This window comes from Megalops cyprinoides, chromosome 22, assembly GCF_013368585.1.
Source record: "Megalops cyprinoides isolate fMegCyp1 chromosome 22, fMegCyp1.pri, whole genome shotgun sequence".
NCBI lineage: Eukaryota > Metazoa > Chordata > Actinopteri > Elopiformes > Megalopidae > Megalops > Megalops cyprinoides.
Window position 1 is genome coordinate 9751401 of NC_050604.1, and position 26295 is coordinate 9777695.

The 26295-nt window shown below is 42.2% G+C and overlaps 1 protein-coding gene across 6 annotated transcripts in view; it reads left to right on the forward strand.

Annotated features, from left to right (window-relative positions):
- LOC118769475 (Kv channel-interacting protein 4) overlaps nt 1-26295 on the forward strand; it is a 105329-nt gene that overhangs the window by 47149 nt on the left and 31885 nt on the right. Inside the window, exon 1 of one of the 6 annotated variants that reach the window (XM_036516591.1) lies at nt 15862-15961. The exons of the other annotated variants lie outside the window; for them this stretch is intronic. Within the exon in view, the coding sequence (XP_036372484.1) occupies nt 15862-15961 (100 nt within the window). Of the gene's footprint in view, nt 1-15861; nt 15962-26295 lie in introns of those variants that run through there. 6 annotated transcript variants of the gene reach the window in all.

Below are 26295 nucleotides of genomic sequence, written 5' to 3' on the forward strand. Positions count from 1 at the left end.
CATTTAAATTAGGTTCCCTTTTTGTGTGTTTGTCCTGATTTTAGTACTTGGGGTATGTGGAACTTCTACAGAAGAAAATTACTATATTAATATAATATAAAAACATATGGTCAAAAGACATATTTCATTATAATTGCCCTATCTTTTGGCCACCTACAGCTTCATTTCATTTCAGTCGTTATTATCTATTATGATATTCTTGCAAGTGTACGCCATTGGTGTATACGCCATGAAAATGGAATTTGGAAAGTGAGTCTACCACATTGTGAAGTATGTTGATCTTCCTCGATGTTGTAGAGAGGCTGGCCAAACGTGATCTCTATTATTACTATCATTGCACATCTCAGAAAGAACTGATATGGTGTTCAGCTAGTGTTCCTGCAAGAATGATTGGTCCGTTGAAACAAGTGGGCTTCATTGCTGGCAACCTTTGGCACACTCACTCGGCCCACCTTCATTCAGAGCCAGCAACATGTGCTCCTCGAGCCATTTGTTTTCGTAAGAGTAATGTGCAGCGATTTAATATCCCCTGTCCGTGTCATCTGTCCATTTAGCGCCATTAGGCAGCCAGCACTCTGTGCTGTTTATAGATTAATGGTGAGGCGCTCGCCGCGCTAGTAGAAGTGAGTGCTGCTTCTCCATCTCCTCTCTGCTTCTTTTCACACCTAAAGAGTCAGTAATGCACAAATCCCACGGTCCTGACCGCACGGGGGAAAAGCCAATACAAGCACGCCCACAGCGCTATATGCGCCGTGCCGCGATGACAGCGTTGCGGTAATGTTATATTAAAAACCTGACACGGGGATTCAAACCCGGCGCTTTTTGTTGATACGCCGAGGTATTTATTCTCCCTCAGCCGCGGGTTTCTATTAAAATATGGACGTCGCTTCGATTCATCACGCGCAGGTGAGGAGAAGAACAGAATACATTAAGGAGTAATCGGCAGATTCATACAGTTAGTCAATACAATGCGTGACAGACCGCAGAGTCAGTGCAAGGTTAGAATAGTTTGCCTTTTTCGTGACGTGTTTTATAAATTACACCACTGAGAGTGTTTGCATGCGTAACATCTACTATAAATCGATGCAATATAGAAAAGTTAGGCCGCCCTAAAAATGACAAAAGGCTCAAAGTGGTTTTGAAATTCAAGCCCAAAGTTGTTATTCTCGTATAAATGGCTCTCATGATGTGCAGAAGCACTGTGACTAATTTGTTCCATGGGACTGTCTTGACTGCGTAGGTTTGCCAAGGAAAAGCATCTTCACTCTTTGCTGATGTCACTAATTATTATTTTATTGTACTTTATGGAAAACACTTACAGAGCAAACGTTTTGTTCTTGAGCGTAGGCCAATAAATAATAGCATTACACCACAACTAGAGTTATAATTATGCAAGATGTAATTATTTCTACAAATGTCATGCTGTGTCTTTCAGTGTAAATGTCATATTTCTGGTCTGTAATGTCTTTTTTTGCACATAATTAAAGTATTCCAAAACCAGACTAGAGGCTGTAGGTTTCCTTGCATGTTGATTCTTTAGTGCTAACTTTGTCCATATTTGGATATGGTTTGGATTTTAAGCAGACACTGATGCCTGGACCCTTCCTGTGGACTTGATGGAATGGCATTCAGAGTTGATCTAATGGGTGTGAGTGGAGCAGGGGGCAATGCTAGGCAGCTGCTGCCCCTGGTCAGTCCTCTTCCAGCTGCTCCACAATGGAGTCATCCTTCACTACCAAGCTGCATTGCAGACCTAGAAAAGCATGCCCATGCAATTACCAGACCACTGAAGTGTCATAGGCTTTAAACTGGGGTTACAGTTCAGCATTGGTGAAGGGCAATTTGATACTTGAAACAGCACAGGGATTATGCTCATGGAACAGAGGATGATGCCCACCAACTGTGAACGTTTTTATAGGATGTGAGCGAATGCATTGTGATTCCACACAATTTGACTGAACTAATTAAGCTTATGATTCAGCATTTAATAATTTGCATTCCCGGATTACCTCAAAAATACCCAGTTCAAAATCGGCAACATTGACCTAATCATTCCACTTGAAGGTAATGCTTGTTAAAGAAGACAGTGCAATGTAAGTTACATTTATTCCTGCAAAAAACAAACACATACTCACACAATGAAATGCTTTGTGCTGGATTTCTGGCCATAAGACCAGTAAGGGAACTATTCCTATGCCATAAACTAGTATTACGCCCTTTGACCTTCGAGTTCACTGCAGTATGGGAAAGCCTGGACTTACAATTCTCTGAAACTGTTAGACACTGACGTGGCCTGACTGGATTACCCATAATGCTCTCCCGTCTATGTGTCTCTCAGTTTTCTGCTTCCTCTCTGAAAGGAGTCGATTCTGCAGCAGGTGTGAAGATGTCTGACAGGCACGTGGGCCCATAAAGGGCAATGTACCTAATGCAATGTAACTAAATGCTGTCCAGCTCAGCCTCATTAACGAAAAGAAGCATCTTAGATCACCTCAACAGCTCCTCCTGTCATGCTTTCTCTGCTACAGCTGCCGCTGTTTCTCTGCGCAGTGGCCGGGCGATGGCTCTGTGACAGCTCTTTGGTCAGGAGGGCCTGGGAGAAATGACACGTGATTGATGGGTTGATCTGAGAGGTAGGGGAACCCGTGCAGAACCGGAGGAACGGTAGCAGCGCGGATCGATGTTTGATCTGCACCAGCTCTCCCCTGCGCTGTTAATGTAAACCTGCCTCCGTCGGCCCAGGTCCCCCGTGGGGCCCGAGGCTGTAATTCCGCTTTGATTAAAAACAGTGGGGTGTGTACTTGATTTCATAGCAGGGTGTGTTTTGTTGACACCTGAGCAAACTGTTTCCCTTCTCCAACCTATGAGGCTGAGCACTTTTAAGAGCTGTAGTGCCAAGGTGGTTCTTTCTCAGTTCTGTCGTTCTCTGGCCATTGGAAAGGTGAATCTGGAGGGAATCTGACACTCTCATTTTCTGAAAGGTGAAATCTGCTAGTTCTGGGCAACCCCTTTGTAATAATTCCTAATTGTTCATTGTGCCACTATGCATTTCTCAGTTTGGTCAGTTGGGTCTTTTCTGTTTAAACTCGTTTTTTTTCTTGGAATTATATGTGTGTCTTCCAGTTCCTGTGGTATATTTGTAGTCTCACTGCAGCCATCAGAGTGCTTCTTTATTTCTTCAATGTTGTTCTGCAAATGCTTGATCACAGGTGTTTTTCCAAGCTAAGACAACTCCATGCTGACCAGGACCTCATGCTTTCCTTGCCACTCTAAAGCTTCTAGTGCTTAATCACACATTACTGATGCTGATTAAAGTTGTCTGAAGTAGCTGATTGTTCCCCCAGGTGGCCAGGCCTTCCAGGAGCAAATTAGAAATGTGTGGCTCTTTTGCTCTGTCTGATACAGAGCCTAAGCTGTTACATGTTCTTTTTGCACAGTACTGCCCTCTGGTGGCAGGGCTGGATGAGTCTTTGTCTGAAAAGGGTCAGTCATGTACCCCATGCACCATGGGAAATTCATAAGGAAATTGAGTCTAAGGCCCAGATGCAATCTCACTGCATTGGCAAGGATATTTTTTCAATCTTGCACATCTTAATGAGTTTTCCGATCAATGAATTTAACAAGAAATGCCATGTTCAGAATGGGGGAAAAAATGAAGCACTTCAATTCATTATACACCCTTAAGGACAGAGCATATTGCAGTTAGATTGGGTCTGTTTTACGTTACAAGATTACTTGTCACTAATGATTATGTGGTTCCTGCAAATATAGTTTCTCGGAAGGGCTCCCCAATCCAATCGGGGCCATTACATCTGTATCATGCAGTCAAAGGTGAAAGAAAACATAGAATCAGTGAGATACAATCTGTCAGAAGAAATGCTATCACAGCTTTTGCAACATCTCCTCAAAGACATGCAGTATACTCACAATTAGCAACCAGGGTTAGGACAGAGCACCCTCTGTTGGTTGAAGGGGAGAAGTTTAAATACTAAGTGATAGCACTGTCTTTGCCAGATGGCCTACATTCACGGTTATGTTCACCTGTCTGTCTCAGAGTTTGTGGAGCCTGCGTGCCTCCACTCAGAAATAGTTCTTTACCTCTTGAGTCTTACTGTGCTGTTGCTAAAAGCAAGCTGCAATGGTTTCGGCTTATAGAATGTGACCTTTTTGTAGGAATTGCTGACACAAAGAAGAAAGAGGATTTGCTGTATACAATGCATAGGGGAAGCTCAGTGACCATAGCAACAGTATTTACTTTCAAACAACTCAGCATTGAAGATGGGCTATTTCTTCCCTGCGAGCAATTTGTGAACTCCCAAGTCAGATCAGTGTAGGGTACTGGGGTATCTGTTAGGAGACAATGATGATGTAGTGCTTGTGAGACATACAGCCATACTTCTCTACAGCCATACTTCCAATACTGCATCATAGTTAACCTCATCCCAAATCAATCTGAGTGTAAGATTAAGTAATTGCTTGTGTAACCAAATCAGCACCCATAAATGCATCAGTAAGCACATACAGTAATCAGACGTTAAATTAATTTTTAATCTTGCAATATTATGCCGTGAAATCATCTTTGGTGAAGCCACCTCCATGAATAATTAGATCATATCGTAGTGGTAATCAATCAAAATCAACATGGATCCATTCTGGTGTGTGTGTGTGCGCGCACGGGTATGTGTGTGTGTGTGTGTGTATGTGTGTGTGTGACAGCATGTATTTTAGCTAAGAAGTATTAAAACTAAATGCTCAAATGCACGGTGACCGTTTTTATTTTCAGAAGAAACCCAGAAGGAGAAGCGGAGTTCTCACTCTTAGACTGCAGGCTGAGTGTACATGCACTGCCCCTCTGGGGGCTCTGCTCTCTAAATGGACCTGTGTTTATTCAAGCCTGAAGAGATTTAAACACAGATCCATGCTGCCTGTGCAGTTCTCGTATCAGAATTGCATGTGCAGTATGCTTCTGCACACTCTGCTGTTCTGAATATGAAATATTCATAGATAAGTAGTAATTGTTACTACTTAGCAGAGAGCTGTGAGAGTCAGCAAATTGCGTGACTGCATCACGTTACAGTACTGTAATTCACAGCACAGATCATTGCTGGAACCAGATCTGCACACATGTGTAATGTCATTCTGGCGGGTATCTACAGAATAATTTAGAGCTAAGATTGGGGTTGGCATTAGGGTTGGATTTACATGTGTGGTGCAGGCTAGGGTTGTGGTTGCATTTAAGGTTTTGGGTTTCACATCCACACACAAGAGCGTTTTGGACCAGACTGCCTTTTTTAACAGATTTATCATTACTTTACATTTCATTATATGCATTTAGCAGATGCTCTTATGCAGAGGGACTTCCAGCACAACAGAGCATAAGCGTATCCATTCAATTTAAACAAGTGTCAGACCAGGCTAAAAATACTCCCAGACCAGTGAGTGTGAGCATAACACAAATCAAGCCCCACCACAAGTTAACTTGAACAATCTGACAGAAACCAAGTATACTATGATACAACAGTCCCTAGAACACAGAGTCAAAATACATCACAATACTACACATAAAATAAACATCAAATACGAGAGGTAGCAGGTGATAGGGGGTGGGGATTGAAGTGGGACTGAGATCTGAAGAGTTGGGTCTTCAGTTTGCGTCGGAAGGTGACCAGTGATTCCGCCGTCCTAACCTCCATGGAGAGTTCATTCTACCACTGATGGACCAGTACAGACAGGGATTGTGTCTGTCAGTGTGAGCAGGCACTCTGATGGAATCATTTTTTAAATTGACTTTTTAGTGGGTGTATATGAAGTCAGACACTTGAAAGTGATTGCAAATCTGTCGGGGTTAGACTGTTTTATTACCCATTACCACAGGTAGCTAGATACATATTTGGTCAGGCAGATGGATAGATAGATATTTTGATAAATCTATAATTGGTAAATAAATATATAATATGGGCACAGTGTTAAGAAGGATGGCTGATTGATTGATGGACTTTGTAAAATTCCTAAGAGTCCAGTGTAGACTGTGCTGCAGTTCCCCAGATCTTCACATGGGGGCGACAAAATCACACACAAACACACCCACGCACATACTGTATTTTGCTTTAGGAAAGGTGCTGTGTTCCAGTAGAAAACAACATTTTAATGGATCATTGAGCTCTTGGATCTGTTTTCAGTGAAACTTTCAACAGACCTCATTGCAGCTGTTTTGTGAGAAGTAGCAGTGTGCCACTCCTCTCTGCTGCATTAGGTGGGAAATTCTTTCTTTCTGTAATGACTTCTCAGCTTGGGTTTTTGAAGAGATCTCTCAGCACTGACAGCTGACCCGTGCTCAAAAGAAGCCGCTCACGACTCAGAGCTCAGAACAACTTCAAAGAACTTAGACTACAGAGAGGAAATGTGTCTAACAGACATGGAAGTGAGTGCTGTGCTGGCTAATGGCGCTAATGCGTGCTCAGGTCTGCTTGCACTGTGGTTTCAGCTGCTGGCATTGTGACTTTACTGTTTGGTCAGCTTTATGTATAGTTTCTGGTGGTCACTAGATGGAAGTTGAGCAATTAGGAGATGCCTCTCCAGCCTCTCCACCTTCAGTTCTATGAAAATATTTTACTGACAAGTACTCTCTGATTGGATGGATCATTCCTGATTTGTAACAACGCTCCCCACGTCTGAGCAGCACAGACATTGGACCATGAGAGGATCTTCAGACAAGCTTACTGTTAACCAGGGTAACTACATGCCTTGTCTCACATTTCCAGGAGAGCAGACACTTAGCAAGCAATTTAATTTAGTGAAACAAAAATTCACCCACAATACCTTAGTAGATGCCTTGACCATACCTTAGTTTTACATGCATTCCTGACATAATTGAGACATAATGTCAAAGTATGCCTCTTCTTATCCTTTAATCAAAACAATTTGTGTGTTCTCATATTGATTTCAGAGTACTGAGAAGTATTGCTACCAAACTAGACAATGGGATATGATATAACCTGGGAAATGGTACATTTACGATAATATACAGCAATGCTGTGGTGTAGTGGTCATTGTTCAGGGGTTATTAAATAGAGCACACAGTCACAAAGGAAGGGCAACACAAGTCTTTTTCCCTGGAAAAAAAGGATAAAGAACAAGCCAGTATTGTTGTGGTTGTAGTTTTTTCAATTACTGCAGTTTACTCTGTTCCTGGCAGCCAGCCCTGAGATGGATGGGTTTGTGACAGTGGATCTGGCTCCGTGTTGGCATGGCCAACGTCATAAACAGCCCTCAGCAGTTTTTCGCCACCGCAGCATTCAGAATGCTAGTCTCGCCGATGTGCGCTGGTCTCGTCTTGGCTCTCTCGCCGTGTGAACAACAGAGACGGCAGCAGCAGCAGCAGATGGTGTTAGATTGCGGAGCCACGTCCGCCGGTGTCCATTGTTTCTCAGTTAACGGTCAGGTGCTTCACAACGCCAGTTTAAAGCTCACCCCTGGCCAATTTGCTGTCTCCAAAACATGTGGCCTGTGGTATAAAAACTCCACTACCCATTTCACTGTTGCTAAATGGTTAATGAGCTGTGCTTGTTACCCTCTGGTCACAAGCTGGATTCTCAGAGAATGTACTCAACTTAATGCCCTCGAGTAAGATACTTCACTTGACTTGCTTCAGTGAGTAGGCTGTAAATGGAAATGCAGTACAAAATTTAAGCTATTTAGATCTGTCTGCAAAATGTAATAAATATTGTCTTTGGGAATATTTGCTGTGAGGTGATCATTGGCTGATCTGGAAACAGGGAAACAGCAGAGTGTCTTCACAGGAATGCCATAATGTTTGTTGGTTCTTTCCCTAGGTGAGAAACGAGACAGTTGGGTAAAAGCATCATTTTTAACTGTCAATCAAAATGTTCCAACAAAAGGCTAGTGCTGGCCAGTGGTCATGTTCCCTCAGTCTGCCCAACAATTTATCATATTTCTCATTTAATACATTCATTTATATGGTTAAATTTATTTATTTACTGTATATTAATACAGCTGGATATAAACTCAACCAACTCAGGAAAAATAGTTTCTTAAGAATACTACATCTCTATGCCATCTATAAATTAATCGTAGAACCTCCTGGTCGTAGGTTCTCCTCTGTAACCACCACACCACACTGCGGCCCAGTTGTGGTGGCTTAGAGAAGCCCTTTTTCCCTCAGGAGTTCCTGTTCTAGTTGTGGAGCCACAGTCTTCCTCTCCTCGTTCTTCTGCTTAAAACCCGACAGCATTATAAAGGTTTAATTGCGTAAACTCATGCATGATCTATTGAAAGACTCGGAAAAGCTGTGATTACACTATTTATTTGAATTGGCTGCCAGTAAGCCAGTATTGCTCTAAGGTGGTTGTAATTTTCTCTATGCAGTGGCAGAAAAGGAGAGAGAATTAACCCCAGCAATCCCAATGATCGAGTCTACCCATAGAAGCTAATGACGATAAAATCAAATTGAAGCGGAATGAATTGTACTGTTTTAAAGGCCACTGGCTTATGGGGATTTTGATTACATTCCACCAGCAAATGGGGGGGCTTCATCTGAACAGCTCAAGGCCCTGCTCTGCTCTGACTTGCCATACATCAACTCCCTAAAATCCAATACTAGGCCTATAGATTGTTCTTATTTTTCCCATTGTATGCCAAAGACTACACAGTCAACACAGTTAGGGTGAACAAATAATCCTTAATCTTACGCTAAACGTGCAAAATCAAATTGTGACCCCTTGAGCTTTTCCAAACTCTCATTGTCCGTTAATCGACTTCAGGGGGGAAAAAATAACCGGTGAATAAAGAACATTTTTTCCAGGAATAAATTAACAAGAAGAAAAGAACACAGTTGATTTTATTAGTTGATGTTGCATATACTCCATGGTTTTCAGATTACCTTCAATCCTTTCTGCTCGCTTCTGTGCTGAAACAAGGCATAAAACGATGAAAACGAGTGCTGTACCTAACAGAAATCTGTATTTTTCCTTCCTAATGACTGATTTAACTAAACAGGCTTTCCCACTGCACACTTGTGTCCTAATAAAGAAAGCGCGCTTATCCCAAGTTAGTTGCAAATTTAATGCCCTCGTGTGTCTTTGCCATAGTGTTAATTTTTTTTTTTTTTGTAGACTTCTCCTTTGGTTGGTAATATCGGCTTCAGTGTGTGTGAAAGTTCACAGAAGGTCACTCTGAACTCCGATTATAGTAGCATCAAATGTTTAATCCCTCTATCATCTCAGGCCTCTGGGCATCACTCTCCATCAAGTGATCCCAAATCCCTAATCTCCTCAGTGGATTCTGGCTGAAGCAGCTGAGACTTGTTCTCTAGATAAATCCCAGTAGTACTGTTCTCGGTTTAGTAAACTGTTGGGTTTCTTTTAGAAATGGTTTTGTGTTGAGGTTGGTTGCCTCTGATAGGTGTATTAGTTTTAAATGCCTTCTTTATTATGCTCAGGGTTAAAATCAAATCCCCTTTGCCTATAAGAGAAAGGATTGAAGAGTCCAAAAGGAGTGACATTCCATATGGCAAAAGAGACATTCGATATTCACTCGATGTTCAGACACATGTTTTGCAGTTTCACTCATCCTTTGAGCTCCCATTTTAACGTTTTGGTCTCCTTCACCTGTCTTATTTTTAGAGGTTGGATGGAGGATGGAGTGTGGAGTAGATGGGAGGCTATTTAACCAGGTAAAAGAATCAACCTACCGTAATGCTTTGGGTCTGATGTGAAACTGCTCCCTTTCCATTCCTATAGTTGCTGAACATGACCCTTTACCCGGTCACTGCAGTGAGCTGTCATAAATATCTGGGGAGAGGGTGTGAGAATGTTACAGTGTAGGACCAGGGAGATGATGCTAAAGCAATACAATACAGAACCAGGGAGAGGACACTAAAGCGATACAACACAGAACCAGGGAGATGAAGCTAAAGTGTTACAATGCAGAACCAGGGAGAGGACGCTAAAGCGATACAACACAGAACCAGGGAGATGATGCTAAAGAGTTAAAATGCAGAACCAGGGAGATAATGCTAAAGCGATACAATACAGAACCAGTTAGAGGACGCTAAAGAGTTACAATGCAGAACCAGGGAGATGAAGCTAAAGAGTTACAGTGCAGATCCACAGAGAGGAAGCTAAAGTGTTACAATGTACAGCAGTACCACAGAGAGGAAGCTGACATTTTATGAGGGAGAGAATGTATAAATATTATAATTAATAGAGATGAAACTAAAACATGACAAAGAGTAAGCTAAAGTGCTTAAATATAGAGCCTTGGAGAAAATGCAAACATATACATACTTGGGCAGAGGAACAAGCATTGCAATAAACATCCAGGCAGACAATGCGGAAACAGTACAGTTCCTTATCAGCTCTACTCTCCCACTGCAAGCTTTGTAAGACCTTACAAAGTGGGAAAACTGACCCCTGTTATTTCCTCATTGTTTCCCATATATTGAAAACTTAAGATGCAACAGTTCAGTAAAGAGGCCATACATCATATGCTGTTATCGGCTTATTTCTTGTTCGGGAAACACGGGGGTGGGGGGGTGGGGGGGTGTCCAGATAACAAACACCATTCCTCCTGCGCATCCACTATCTGTAGGAATATGGTCTCATGCAGGGAGAGCTTATGCCTTTAAATGGTGGCTGTAGAAAGCCCTTTGTTTAAATGTCGCCGTTGAGCACAGAGTGGAGATATGCAACGTGTAATCTCTGCTTCATTCAGATGGGGAGTTGAACCCATATCCTTCCGGTTACAAGCTGAAATCATTTAGCTCAGCCTCGCTCTATTGTGACACGTCAGGATGCCCGTGTTAGTTCAGTAAAGACACGTTTTTTTAGTTTGCATAATACGGCTGAAATGAGAATAAAGGAAAACGAGTCCAGAGCTGGATGATGTTGAAATGTAGCTGAATTCCTCTGTACTCTCTAGACTGGAGCTCAGCTCTTTGTTCTTTGGCTTGGCAGACAGTATGATGAGGCAGCTACTGTCAGTTCAAAATGCAGCAGTCAGAGGGCCTATCCATACATGCCACTTGCAGCACATCACTGCTGTTGTAGGGTCACTGCACTGGGTCCCTGTTAAATCCAGGGTGGCGTGACTCACAGATTGTCATTGAACTCACAGTAGAAACTGCACAGCCAAGACTCTCTTCCGGGGTTACTATAAACAGTAGCCCGGGCCTCATAAGGGAAACCATGCAGCACGGGCCTTTGTCTGAGTTTCTCTGGGTGGTTTTGAGTGTCTGTGACCCTCCTGTAAGCCACTTTGATCTTGGCTGTTAATTAGCAGACACTGGAATACATGGGTGATAATTGTGGCAAATTAGAGATAATTGGCTTCATCATCAATCAGAGGCCCTTGATAGTGACAGAACATTGCGCAAGACCAGAGTGAGGCTCACAAGGGGCATGGGGCCCTTTCTGCAGCTCTCAACAGAGGATACAGAGAGTGAGAGAGAGTGACTGCACTGTGTGTGTGTGTGTGTGTGTGTGTGCGCGCGCACATATGTGTAGGTCTGTCTGTGTGTGAATGCGTTTTTTCATGTGTTTCTTCAGGGGCCTGCCCATACACAGGTCCTTGTGTTAATGATGATTGCATACCGAGTTTGACACTTTCCTTCAGACTCTGTGCCATGAATGGATTTAAGTCACGGTTCAGTCAGCGTAAGGTGAACTGTGAGCTGTGTCTGCTGAGGACAGAAGCCATGCCACTGAAGCACCAGCTCTTAGTTTTCCTCTGACCGCTGAAGAGGAGCTCTCTTTAGCTTCTTCCACTGGCTCCTCTACCTGTTCAGTCATGTCTAGACAAAGTAACTCCCCACCCAGACTGTGGTCTATATTTAGAATGTGCCCAGCTGCTACAAATAAAAAGGCATCTGATACCCCTTCGATAGTGATGAACAAAAAAAAAAACAAAAACAAAAAACACCACAGAGGTCGTTTCCATGGTAAACCTCAACCTCAGCCGTCCTCATGACCTCTTCCAGGGGAATAAGTCGAGAACAAAGCAATAACTGGTCTATTTTTACACTTTCGAGGTTTTTGCAAACCATTACATGGACTAAAATAGCTGTGAGTGTTTACACTTCTTGGTCCAACATTTGGCTCATTGGCCCAGTGCTGTGTTGTGTCTGACTGAGTGACACACCAGTGCAGGTTAAGGAGCCTCAAAATTCTTTACCACCCATAACTCACATGTAAAGCCAGGCAGATATTGTGCAAACTCGTCAAAGAAAAGTTCAGAACAGTGCCATAAGGCATCCACTAGCAAATGTATGAAAGTCTCAAAGCCTTTTTCTCTGTGACATGATCTTTAGATTTAGGACCTAGGACCTAGAGATCTATTGTTGGGAGGGGGGCTGGTGAATATACAATCAGATGTCACTGTTAATGCTGGCAGACTGACAGCTGTCTGAATCTGTGAAATGTGTTGGGGTGTTCTGTGGAACAGGGGAAGACATGCCTGGGAGGGCTCTGGTGGGTGAGTTTAAATTGGGGGGTAGGGCGAGGAACGTATTCATGTGTTTCTTTTGAAGTCCAATCAGAGGATGCCAACAGCCTCAGTCTCTAGATATGATGGACAGGCCCGCTAGTGGTTACACATGGAACAACAAACAGCTGGAGGAGCAAGAAGAACTAAAATGCACATCGTAATCTCATCCTAGTCCATTTGTAGTGCATACATGCCAACTCCTATCATATTCTGTTAGATCGTCAGCAGAAGAAACATTGAAGTGTCTCTTATCTTGCTCTAACCTGCTTTTGCATTATCGGCCTCAGGGCTTACTTCTGAAAGAGGCCTTCCCCTGAAAGATAGCAACGGAATATAAATTGGGGTGTTTAAATAAACCTGTTAAGATCGGCTCTTGCGGGGTGTATCCTCCTACTTCAATGATTTAGTGACAGGCCACTCTATTGCAACAGGGCAGTTTGCTGCCAACACAGCACGCCATCTTAAAGCACTATTTGTGCATAATCAGATCCCCACAGTTTCATGAAGGCAGCATCAAGAGTCACCCGCGCTGATTAGAGAACACAAGGCAGGTTGCCAGACCTGGCAGAGAGATCTGGCCGAATCCTCCAAGCTTATTTGTTTGGTCTGTTGTACACTGGGGTCCTTGCCTCATAAAGATTGCAGCAGGAGCAGCCTCACAAGACTAACCACAGAAACCACCCCCAATCCCTGGTCTCTGTTTTAGAAGGTCTGTTCAGCCACGCTTCATTGAAGGACACACGCGTGGGTCTGGAGGTGAAACCAGCACGTACCTGCATAAGAGCAAAGGTGAATCGATCCTATCCTCCGAGACCGAGCCATCTCGCTATTCCATACCGCTCTAGTATGGGCATCGCACAAAGAGGCCAAGGGCACACTGCTCCTAACGACCTATTCAGTTCAATTACCCCAACCAGTCACTGACTTTGACATCTCAAACATTTCATATACAGTATTCATTTATTTCTTTTTACAAATGGTAAATCATTGCCAAAGGCTCGGGTGCGCACCTGTCCTGTTCTGGAAAAATACATTTCTGTGGGAAAATGCACAGGTGTTAAAATATGAAGCATGAAAGTGTGAGTAACCTTCTGCTATTACTCGTTCAGCATTGTATTCAAATTTAAGATATTTGGCAGCTTATAGAAGCAATACCTGGTAACAATGTTTACACTCTTAGGAAGACACCTACCTATGGGCTGTGATCCGAATGCTGACATTATATCCCCAACGGGCTTTATTTATCAGTACTTTGTTCCTGTGTCAACATGTGTTACCTGGTTTATACTGTAATATGGCAATGCCTTGTCCACATTATTTGCTCTACAACCTAGTGCATGTACTGTCACCTCACTGAATTGTGCGCGCTTGTAGGTGTCCATTAATTGACAATTTACAAAATATAGTGGGTTGGTTTAGTACTGGCTTTATTCCTGAACCTGTTCAGTGTCCTTGTTGTGGGTCTGAATCATAAATCGGGTCAGGCTGAGACATTGACCTTGCTGGTGTGGGAAATAATCAAGGCTGATAATATAATTAAATCTGCGCAATGTGCACTCATCAGTAGTTAATTACAAAATGAAATTGAACGTGTAACATAATTAATGCTGGTGTCTGGCTGGGTTGTCTAGCATCTTCTGACACAGTATGAAGAGGAAAAATATGTTACATTTAAGACACTGTCGTGGTGTTGGGAATTTTCTATGACAATATAAAAACAAGCCATACGACCTCAATAAAAGATATTCCTGATGTCTAAAGTAATAAAGAAAATGACTGAATCGCCTCAGGAGTTAATAATTTCCTTCCCTTTGTGAAAAGCAGTATTTCCAGAACTGTGTTCCTTGTATCCAAGTGAATGTCCAACACGTTTACCACGTCTGTTTATACTGCTATGTATTGTTTCTCTACAGTAAATTTGACGGTGTGGCAGAAATGTCACTGTATTCCATGTGACAGGAAACTGCCAAATAAGGTGTAATTGATCAAAACACAGCAGGTGAAGTGGATGTGTTGTATCAACCTGAATGCCTCTGCGTAATACAATACCTTGGCTTAATTTGGCCCATGTAGTTTAATGTCGTCCGTTGGCTCCTTTTTAGCATTTATTTATTCATGTAGGATTGTTCACAGCAGTATAATGTTTCAAAGGCAGGGCACCCCGATGTATTTCCTGTATTCAATTTCCACTTCCATGCTGCAACATATGTTACTGGATCTGTGCCCTGTTCATCTGAGAATACGCCTGAACATTACTGCACTGGTTGGAGGTTTGAAACAGTGTTTCATGAAGATCATTATGGCTTTGAAGTTCAGTGGTAGTAAAGATGAGTGCAGGCCTACCTTCAGTCTCATTAAAATACTGTATTTAGGCATGTTTCAAAGTTTTAATCATGTAAATAGGACAAATGAAATGGAGGGTTTTTTTTTTCAAAATCAAAAATAATTTACATTTTCTGTTGTATTACCTGATCTTAAAAATCACACCATCATAGTCTTACAGCAAGGAAAGGTTGCTGTCTGTCCCCTGAAGGACCTGCCTGCGTGTTTACGTCATGACAAGTGCATTTCTCATCATGCTTGTGGCATTAAATGACATGCTTTTCAGATAAAGGACAATCCGTCTCTGGGAATGGACACATGCAAGGATGACGCAGTCCTGAGAGCCATTAGCAGGCCTCGAGACTTTACACTGGCAACGCTGTGAGAAAGGGAGGGTGGTGTTAGCGTCTTTTGGCGTGGATTACTCCGGATACGCATCAGGGTTAGTCAGTCATCTTTTGGATGGACCGTGCTGGTGTCAAGTGAAGCTCCTGGGGACGCGATGGTGGAAGTGCTCTCACTTTTCTCTGAGCTCCCGGTCCCTCTGCACATCCAGCACGGATCAACGTGATTATTGGCAGCCCCGTTGCCCTGGCAACCGTTGAAACCTCAACAACGCCACACGGTGCTCCGGGGCCGGGGGGGGGTGGGGGGCGCAGTCCCAGATGTGGCTCTGACGTGCCCTTTCAGGGACACTCTGGGGGCGCCTGGGGGTGGGGGCATCGTGTTCCTCCTCAAACGAAGGGGTGTCTTTCTGTGGAAGAAAGAAGAGGGGGTGGCTGGTTTACTGGAGGTTGGATATTTAGCACTTTGCCACCTCTGGCCTTTCTTGGCTACGACAGGACACGCTCCCTCCCTCCCTCCCTCCCTCTCTCTTCTTTCCTCTCTCTCTCACCGCCCCCCCCCTCCCTGCACACACCTCTCTCTCTGTCTCTCTGTCCTCCGCATCGAACTGAGATGTTGCCTTTCTTAACATAAAGGGCAGCAGCCCAAAGTGCTCTCCTCCCGACCGTGGGCAAGACCATGACCTGACTCGCCATGAACTTCGAGGGGCTCGAGATGATCGCTGTGCTGGTGGTGGTTGCGGTTGTGGTCAAGGTTCTGGAACAGTTTGGCTTCCTGGAAGGGATCGCCGACGGTAAGGAGAGGACACTCCAGAACTTTAGCGGTGCTAAACAGATTAGGGGTGGCTGACTGCATGCTGAAAACTCAAATGTGTGGGTGCGCTACATTCTGAAACTGCAAAAAAGTACAGCATACGTATGATGAGAGGGAAATGAAATGTCTCCCTTCATTAGCTGGTGCCAGGTGTGCCACAGAGAGGTAAAAGTAGCTTGGACAGTAAACTGAGTAGTGTATCATTGTTGCCTCTTCTAGAATGCTGTAAGCTGAGAGAGAGTCTGGCAGGTTTGGCAGCGCAGTGATTGCCATGTGATCCCATCCTGATGTACTGATTTCACCATTTTGTGTCATTTTTAAACAGCCTAAACTTTTCTACTTCTTTGCATTTGTTTATTACTGTGGTTTGCATCATATGCTCCGTTCTGAGATGAACACTAATTGTGAAGTAGAAATAAATGTTTATATCTCTGTACAGCAGATGGTGGTGATGATATGAGGAAGGAGAAGAGCAACTTATATTTCAGTGATGTTAAAGTTAGTGGAATTAAAAAATATAATTATACAAAGAAACTAATGATACTTAACTAAATACTAAACTACATTTGGTAAAGGCAACAATTAAATTCCCTAACAATATGTAACTGTTTGGCGAAACAATCAAATATGAGCATTAAAGAACATTAGAGAAAGAGTGTAGAATCAACAGGTTAGCAGTTCAACCTTTTAGCTGTATAGACTCTACTTTTTATTAATGAAAGCTAGTTTTATTTCCTGTTAATTTTCCATCTTTTTTCTTTTTGACATTAGGTAATTATTTGCAACCTTAGCTCCATTAGAGGAGTGCTATAGTTTTTTTTTTCATGGGGTCTGTTTTAATGCATACCTGAAGGGCTAGGAATGGGAAGTGTTGTCATCAGATATCACCTCCCTTACACCTTTAATGGAAGTGGAGAGACTGACATTGCCTGTTTAGTCCTGACCTTTGCAACCTGGCACTCATGTTCTTGTGCCACAGAGGACAAGGCTTGCTGTTGTATTTAAAGATGGAGGGGTGAGGGGGAGGGGGAGGAGGAGGAGGAGGGGAAGGGGGGAAACGAGTGGGTCAGGAGTGCTCTCGCAATCACGCCTCAACTGAGATTTCAGTCCCCGCTGGTTTTTTCGTTGGTTACAGGGAAACACACTTTTTTGTCTGACTTTTAGAGTGTTCTAAGGTTCTATTTCAACAAAAATGCTTTTGAACTTGGAAAAGTAAAAAGAAAAAAAAAAACAATCAAACAAAAACAGGGTCTACAGTCATCATCACTGTTGCTGCAGAATTTAATAATTGTCATAACCCATGCACAGCATGACTACTGTATCATAATTTGGCAATTAAATATAATTTACATATCTATGAGTAATTGTTCAACCTTGACGTACAATTCTGAAGGGAGAACATGTGTTACGTTAAACATTTTTCTTAAATTTTCTTGTGTTTTAAGCGTTATAACGGGTTCTCTCGGTTTGTGTGTGTGTGTGTGTGTGTCTGTATTGTTAAGAATATGTTCCTGTAAGCAATGAAGACCAAGGCTTTGTCTCAAATCTATTCTGATAATATACAGACCACACTGTATTCTACTGTATATCCACACACCATACTGTATTCTAGCACACCTTGCATTTGATTTGGAAGTTTTACCAGTCAAATACTCATCAAATATGATATATATTAACAAAATATCATATTTATGTGAAAGGGAATTTATTTTGCATGAAAATGAGATGTTGTCTGCCATTCAAGTGATGCTACCAGCAAAGCCAAATTAAATCAACACAGCAATGTGTCAGCCTCTGTAATAGTTCAGCATTCCGGGAAAATTTCTGAATATGTAAAGTTAGACCGAAGGGCACTATGAGGACAATGCAAGGGGTAACTTTATCCGTCTTCCTGTAAAATAATTCGTCAAGCGATACCGAGGCCGAGTTAAGACAGCCCTTCAAAAAAGAAACTCCAGGGTAAGCAGTTTGCTGTGAGGGCCAAGATGCAGTGATTACAGGAATTTAATGTCTGTAACGTCAATATGCTGTGTCTCAGATTCTCGAGACGCAGAGCACTGCTCCTCTTCAGTTACAACTGGCACAGCAGGCTGATAGGTGCGTGTGTTTGTCCTGCCCACTGTCTGCATCTGTCTGCTTTTGGATATGAGTCATACTCAATTAATAGGTAGCAGCGCATCTGCTAACTGCATGCTATCACTAGTGCATAAACATATCCTTATGAGACAGCGTGAATTTCCCATCTACAAGACAGTCAAGGGCAAGCAGTGGTCACTGTTAGCAGGAACAGCTCCTCTTTTCTTAGTTATTTATCTTCACACTCATCAGGATCAAGCTTGCACCAGCTTTTGTTGCATTGCTAACCCCGAAAGCTAGGTTATTAGCACTGCTAGTTAAAGAAACTATGTCAACAATGACAACATTGCCACTGATTGCAATATGTACAGTTCTGTACTTCTTCATATGTGTGTTGTCTTTGCAATGCTACAAAAAGCAAACTAACATGTTTCTATCTTTTTACTGTAGCATGGTTACTTACAAGCATCATGCAAACATTACAGGAATTCAGATTTGTGTCTCTGGGATCATTATCCCTAACCCCATTTCCTGTTGACCCCAGTCCTTTTCAAGTGTATATTCATAAACAGGCTAATCAAGGAATAACCCCTTTGATTGGTAGGGCACTGCTGTACAACTAATGGTTGAAAATGATTAGAAACAGCAGCAATGTACATGGATATATTACATGTTCTCTACAGTTTGCCTGTCAATATGAGTTCAGTAAAAGCTCACGAGAGTTATGAAAGCGCTGTGCTTGTACCCCACCCCCTCTGTGCAGTGCAGGTAATATGCAGGCACATGCAGGGAGCGCTCACTCTGTCTCTGTGGAGAAACTGTAGTACTCCTCTTTCTCCCGTATGGCCACCCTCTCCCTCCCAGTGAGGGAGGGAGAGGGTGCTAGGTCCGAGAGGTCTCACCGGCGCGTCTCACATTGGCCCACGTGATCCTCCACACAAATAACACTCCTCGCCGAAGTACCCAAACGTGCCAATAACACCGTTGGACAAAGCCATTTACAGCCATTGAGTGAGACATGCTCTTCCTATTGAGAAAAGGGCTCTTATGTCTAGGCACAGATGCACTATTATTTCATACTTTGATCTAAATATAATGTATGTGCTGCTATTTTTGTCACACTTTTAGCACACAGCACACATTATGTTGAGAGGTCACTTTTAGGGATTTCAGGATAGTTCATCGTGTGCATGTGCATACTTTGTAATGGGAAAGGGATTGACTGAAAAATGTCATTTTGAAGGGTGTATTCAACCTTAGTTAATGGAGAGAATGTCCTTTGGGTTTAGTGGTGTTTTAGGCATAGAGTGGAGGTCTTGCTGTGTTTCCTACCAATATTGCCACTCTGCCGCTGAGCATGAAATACAATGCAAAATTCACATATTGCACCTACCATTTGCTCTTTGTTACAGTTTTTCCCGACTATTTGGATGCATAGTTCAAAACTGTAGAACAGTGCCAGGGACACAAACAACAAAACTGTACAGCAACTGCATGCTGAAAATGTTATTGTTATCTCAAACTAGACATACCATCAGCAAAATACCATTTTATATATATATATCACTATATTATCGTAAAAAGCTCTTCACTAAAGATGACAAAAAGAAAAACAGCCCTCTTTTTCAAAACCGTACATCCGATCATAAACTGAGACCTGCAACAATTTAATCATGATAGAAAAACTGAAAACAAAATTAAATATTTAAGGCTGCCTTCTGTGCCTAGATATTTACTGTCCTGTGTCTTGCCTTTCATTTGTATTAGGCCATAGATTTTTGTCCATACTGTAATATTCTCTCTGACCTGACACCTTGGCTAAAAAGCTTTGTTTGGTGAATCCAACCTTGGCATGCCTGCGGTGATGTCTTGGTTCTCCTACTCTCTCTGCTTCCATTTTCTTTGACACAGGTGACCAACATGGTGTGTCCCTTTGTGTGTGACTTCAGACTGATTACGAAATCAAAAGGTTCGTCCCTCTGCATTTTCACACACTGTGGATGAGCCAACACTGCTGCAACCGATTTCTTTCTGTGGGAAAAAGCATGAGAGTATTGTAAAAAAAAAAAGACTCAGGTGAAAATTTTTCTCCCGGACTACATTTGTTTTCTTTTTTTTGCAACGTGTGTTTTCAGTGTGATCGCTGTGTGAAGGGTGAAGAGAATTGAAATAATTACAAGTTCATTGAATGCAGTTGAGTTTGTGACCATTGGATCACTGAAGTCTCAGTCCTAGATCACAGTTGCTAACCATACATCTAGACAATTAAGAAAATGAATTCTGATGGAGCTGATAAATTACATCTCCACATTATGCACACTATAACAACTGTTTAATTGCTCTTCTCAAATTTCATTTTACAAATCAACAGTACCCGGTAAAGGTATGAGGAAGATTATGGAAATGAGTGTTGCTCTATCTCTGGATTTCAAGAAAAAAATCCCCATTTGAGTTGCTGAGAGCAGTTACGCTGGGTGTTGAAGTAAACAGTGCTGATTAGTTTGTCTAGTATGCATGCTTGAAAACCAGCTGCTGATTTTTAAACTGTGTTTTAAAACAATTAGCATTGCAGGGTGGGCTGTATTAACAATGTAACAAGAGACATCACAGGAATTCAATATTCCTTGACTTCATCTTCCACACTGGTGGTCTGATTGAACCCTTTTTACAGCTGAACCTATTCTTAACTAGGCGTACACATACAGTCCCTTTGAAACCGAAAAGGTAATGTGAAGTTATTGATGTATCTGTCCTTAACAATGGGCTTTGCTTAAACATTAATGAACAGCTAAATCCAGTCATGTGGAGATAGTGTGAGCACTGGTTTGCAGAGAATAACTGCTGTCTCCAAGAGCATCATTGATATTATACCCCTCACAGAAAGAGCTCAGAGCAGGAAACATGTCACAGGGGAATGGAATGACTGAGAATTGCCTCCATCCATTTAGAGTGTTTAAGAATTACAGCACAATCATATCGCTCACATCGACAATAGTGCCACAGTTTACAGACCTAGAAATATTGCTTTCCAATACTCCTAAGATTAATATTCAGCACAGGTTCTGTAATGAACACAAGTTGGTTTCATCAGTCATATGCAGGGGGATCGCAACATTATATAGTTTTTTGTGTTCAGCTTCAAAGAATTTCATAATTAATGTGAAGGATTTCATACTATTTCCTAATTCATATTATAAGGCCAACAGATCTGCAAGCAACTACAAGTAACCTACAAGCTCCCTGCAACCTTGATGTTCCAAATATTTACAAACAAGAGCAAAGTATGAGTAAGTGATTCTGATTGTATTTGGGGGTTTAGTCTAAACAGAACAGGACTTCAGCCACTCAGCTCACAAGCAGGGAGAGAGCAAGAGCAGGGTCCATACGGAGCAGAGTGGCTCTTACCATCTGGCCCAATCAGCACTGAGGTGGGGGTCCAGGTAACTGTGATGTCATGCTGACTGACATTTTGTAAATGGCGGATTGCTTACAGGTGATGGTGACTGCATGTAGGTAGAAGCTGCTTAGAGTACAGCAGGTCCTGACTATCCAGACAGACTTGTACACTTCCCTACCTAAAGCCATAGGTGGCCGTGGGTGATTATGAATAAATCAAGAAGTTAAAAGTGTGTCGGTCCACCTTTGGCCTGACTGATTGATACTGACTGATTCACTGTGTTACGGAAGACAGTCTACTAATTTCTGGTAGAAAGCTTAGTTCTACTCCTCCTTGAAAGCATAATCAAGTTCCACTATTGAAGGGGGCTGTCTTGGTTCCAATTTGGTTGGGGTCTCTGAGCTAGCCACTGCAATCTTATGATATTATTCTCATCATTTTCCTTCAGCCGGATGAGATGTCCCAGGACTTTTGATATGATTAAAAGTCCTGGGACTTTTGTATCTCTCCAAAAGCCTACACTAGGGATGAAGGACAGCCCCCAAACCTCCGATGGTCTGACCGTGGAACGAAGCAACCGCGCTTCTCCGAATCAATTTCCATCTCTAGTTCTAGTTCTCTAGTTCATATGCAAGCAATGGAAGTGGAAGAAGATGTCACAGATATCGAGCAAGGCAGCGCCGTCTCCCTGGGTGAAAGGCAGAAACGGCAGCTCTGAGAATAAGTGCTCTCATACAAGCACTGATCTGAGGTGACACCGGCTCCATAAATCATCACCATTGTGTGAGGTTATCGGCTGAGATCAGGCCCAGACATGATCACACGCTGGAAATAGAGGTGAAAGAGATTGCACAGTGAGTGAATCATTGCGCCCCGCATTGATTTAAATCAAAAGGTACTGGACGCTAACAGGCAGTGACGGAGAAAGACGAAAAGTATGTGGTGCCAGCGTACTTTGGGCTGTACCTGAATGAAGCACTCTTTACCCTAAATTTTGAGCAATAAATTTAAGATGCTGTTAGATGTGCTCATTATTTGCGCTCATTACAACTATAGGGAAACTCAGAAATGAAACAAACATAAAATATAATGATTGATACAAGTTTGTAAATCAAACAGGCAAAACTCATTACAATTTACATTTTTTTTTAACTGTCCAACCTTTTGCTGATCTGAAATTCAAATTTCCTGTAGAATTGTGCCACAGTATAACCTTTCTAAATTCAATCCAAATATAACTACAAGCCGTGTATATTACCAGACACATACCCCCCCTGCTCCCCTTTTTCTGGCGCCCCCCTCCCCCCACCCCCCACCCCAGCTCACCCCCTGACCCCTAACATTCCTACTCTCGGTTCACCCCCCCCCCCCCCTTTTCTTTCTTTAATTTATTTACTTATTTTGCCTATTAGTTACCACAATTACACATACACATAGACACATGTCTCTTACACTCTTGCAGAATATATCTGACAACCTCCTTCAGCATCCCTAAACCGTGACCACCCAATGTAAATCATAGCTTACTTTATTCAATCTTTAATAACTTGTCTCTTCATGTTCGTCAACTGTCTTGTCTAGTCCTGTCTTCCCAGTCCTTTGCTATTGTCCCGTCTTACTCGCCACTTTGTTTTTTCTTGTGTTTTCTTTATTTCACATTCTGTATGTTGTGCTATACACAATCCCCCCCTTTTATGGATATCCATATTATTATCCATATTATTACGAATGTATCGCCTTTATTTAAAAATAAAGTTGTCCTCCGAAGAGGGGGGGTGGTGGTGGGTCTTTAAAAAAAAAAAAAAAAAAAGAATGAGAGTGCCTCTATTCTTCTTGTTCTTGTTGAGCCCTTAAGGGAAGGCCAGGGAATAAGCTGAATAGATATCACACTTTCAGAACCTCAGCCTAAAATATCAAGGAAAAAAAAAAAAAAAAAGAATTGTGCCACAGTAATGGAATGTATTTCTGTATATTCAGACATGATGCTTAAACAGAATTTTTAGAGGGGAAGCCTGCTGCAGTTCAGCTAGTTTGATAAAGCATTGCTGTGTTTCCTTAAAGACATGGTTCTTCAGCAAGAGGAAAACAAAAAAAGGGGAAACCTAGGGAAAGCATTTGAGTGGACACACCAAGCATTTATAAAACAGCTTTGTGAGGGACTCCAGCTTGGTGTGTGGTTTATCCAATCAGACTTTCCCTGGCTGTGCAGTAAATTTCAAACACTTTTCTATACTGAGAAAACAATTTCTATACCCAAGCAATTGCTAGACACAGCGGCTGCCTGTGCCATAACCTTGCTTTTCTTTCTAAACATCTAATCTAGATCACAAACGTGAGCACTACTTCCCCATTCCTCCTGTATCGCTTCCCACTTCAAAGAGATTCAGATTAAGATCGAATCGGCCATAATCCCCAATAAGCCGCTTTAATTGAAAACGAATCAAAGGGCTGCTTAAATGAAGCAGAGGTGAAATCACAGAGCGCTGTTTCCGCCTCCTCCGCCACCCCCCCGTGCCACAGCCGGGACCGTGACCGCGAGGGAGCGGGGAGCCAGGCGGGCACGGCAAGGTGACGGCTGAGTGGGTGACACCCGGGTGGCCTCACTCTTCTGACGTGTTCATGCGGGCAATGTGTGACCACAGAGGGACAGGTGTGGGGTCCTCCAGGCACCTATCACTGGAGGTGTGATCATGTTGCGGCACAGCTGAACCAGGTCGGGGGGGGCGTTACACACAGGGTATGAAATTCATGGTCACACCTACTTCAAGGCTCAGTTTGTACTGTTACAACATCTCACAAATATGTTACTACTTCTAAATCATTGTATGCATTACTAATTCAGAAATGAGTAATAAACAGTAAGTGTATAGTAAATGATTGAAAGATTAGCCTTGGTAAGTGGTTTACCATTGTAGTGGAGAAGTGATTCAGCTGTATCTAGCTGTAAATATCAATGTTTAGAATTTGATGTTAATCCAGAACAATAACTGTGAACATACGGGGTGGATAGCACAAATCCCAGAACTGAGTGTTAGTCCCAACCAAACACGCCTATATGTGTGGTCGGTGTGCCAGCATGTTGGTATGTCAGTATACTATGGCATCTGAACATATCCCTCAACTGCACATTAAATTCATCCCAACTGCAGAGAAACATGCTAATGCTACTGAGTCCACTTAGTACAAAACACAGAGCAGTTAACTGAACCACCTATTTCTCAGACCAGCCAAGAGATAAGTATGTCAGACATTTGGAATTTGGCAGCTGGTGTTCATATTTTTCAACGAAATCCAATTTTTTGTGTCTTAAGTCTTTCAATATTTCAGTTAATGAATGTACAAAATATCTATAAATGTATACAATAAATGTATACAACAGTAATTTTTGCATTCATGATACAAATGCTTACCAACTGTTTTCTGACAGCCCAGATAAGTGCTTAAAATGAGGTGTGACAAAATTTACAGACCTGGCTGTCAGTAAATCTAAAGATAGCACTTCTCACAACAGAGGTGTAATCGGGCAGTATTTCAAAATGTCCCTGCAGCTGGAGAGGACATATATTGTGTGGTGGTGGATATCCTGCTTTAACCTATTGACAACATTATATATGGCCCGTTTCACAGAGACAGCCTTGATAAGGGCACTTCCTCCTTGACACACTGTGAGAATTGTGTCTTTAAAATGCATTAGAGAAGTTAAGAGGAACATTCTAGAATATACAGAAAGCTAAGGGAAAAGGACCGTAGTCCCATGCAAAGGGAATGGGGAAATCAGAACGTTTATAATGGATCAAAGCTTTTTCTATGGCACAAAAGTAAATTAGTAAATAATTGTTGTGCGTCAACGTCTAAGATGTTTTTATTATTTTTGAACATTGTGTGTGTATGTGTGTGTGTGTGTGTGTGTGTGTGTGTGTGTGTGTGTGTGTGTGTGTGTGTGTGTGTGTGTGTGTTTGTGTTTGTGTTGTGTGAGAGAGAGTGTGTCTGTAACCAGATGAGGATCCTAGCCTTGTGTATGAGATAAATGTCTGAGCAAATATGCAAGGATATTCACGACTACCAATTCTGAGGAGACGTGCTTTTTATTCAGAGATGGTGTATCCTTCCAGCTGCCCCAAAGCAAACTGCATAATCATTTTCAGAAAAAAACAAATTGCTAAAGCGGTCTGCTGTAGGATTCATTAGACAGTTATTTTGATATGATAATGAAAGCTGTTTGAAGCTTGCAGTACTTTGGTTTAAACCAATGGTGTGCTCTTGGTTTCACCCCCACAGTGCCATTGGGCTAAGAGAGAGATTTGTTTGTGCTAGTGTTTGTTTATACTCCTTAATGAGGTTCTGACTTCTGTCAGAGTGAGAGCTTGTTGTATTGACGGTGTCTCTCCATATAAATTTATGCAGTTAGGGGAGGGATAAAATTGCTTTGTATGCAGGTGCTTAGTCTCACCTGTCTGTATACTTAATATTCTAATCTTGTTTTGTTTTTAATGAAATCTTCCCTGCTACTCTTTAATAGAGTCACCTATTCCAATTTCTACAGAAATACCCTGATTACCTTTATATTGGCAGCTTTTTGGTAGTTTTTAGTAATATATTTTTTCACTCTGGCCATTTCCTTGACAGAATGAATATACACTATATGGACAAGAGTATTTGGCCACACCTGTTTTTCAGGGTTTGGGCTAGGCCCCTTATCTCCAGTGAAGGGCCATCTTAATGCTTCAGCATACCAAGACATTTTGGACAATGCTATGCTTCCAACCTTGTGGCAACAGTTTGGGGAAGGCCCTTTTCTATTCCAACATGACTGTGCCCCAGTGCACAAAGCAAGGACTATA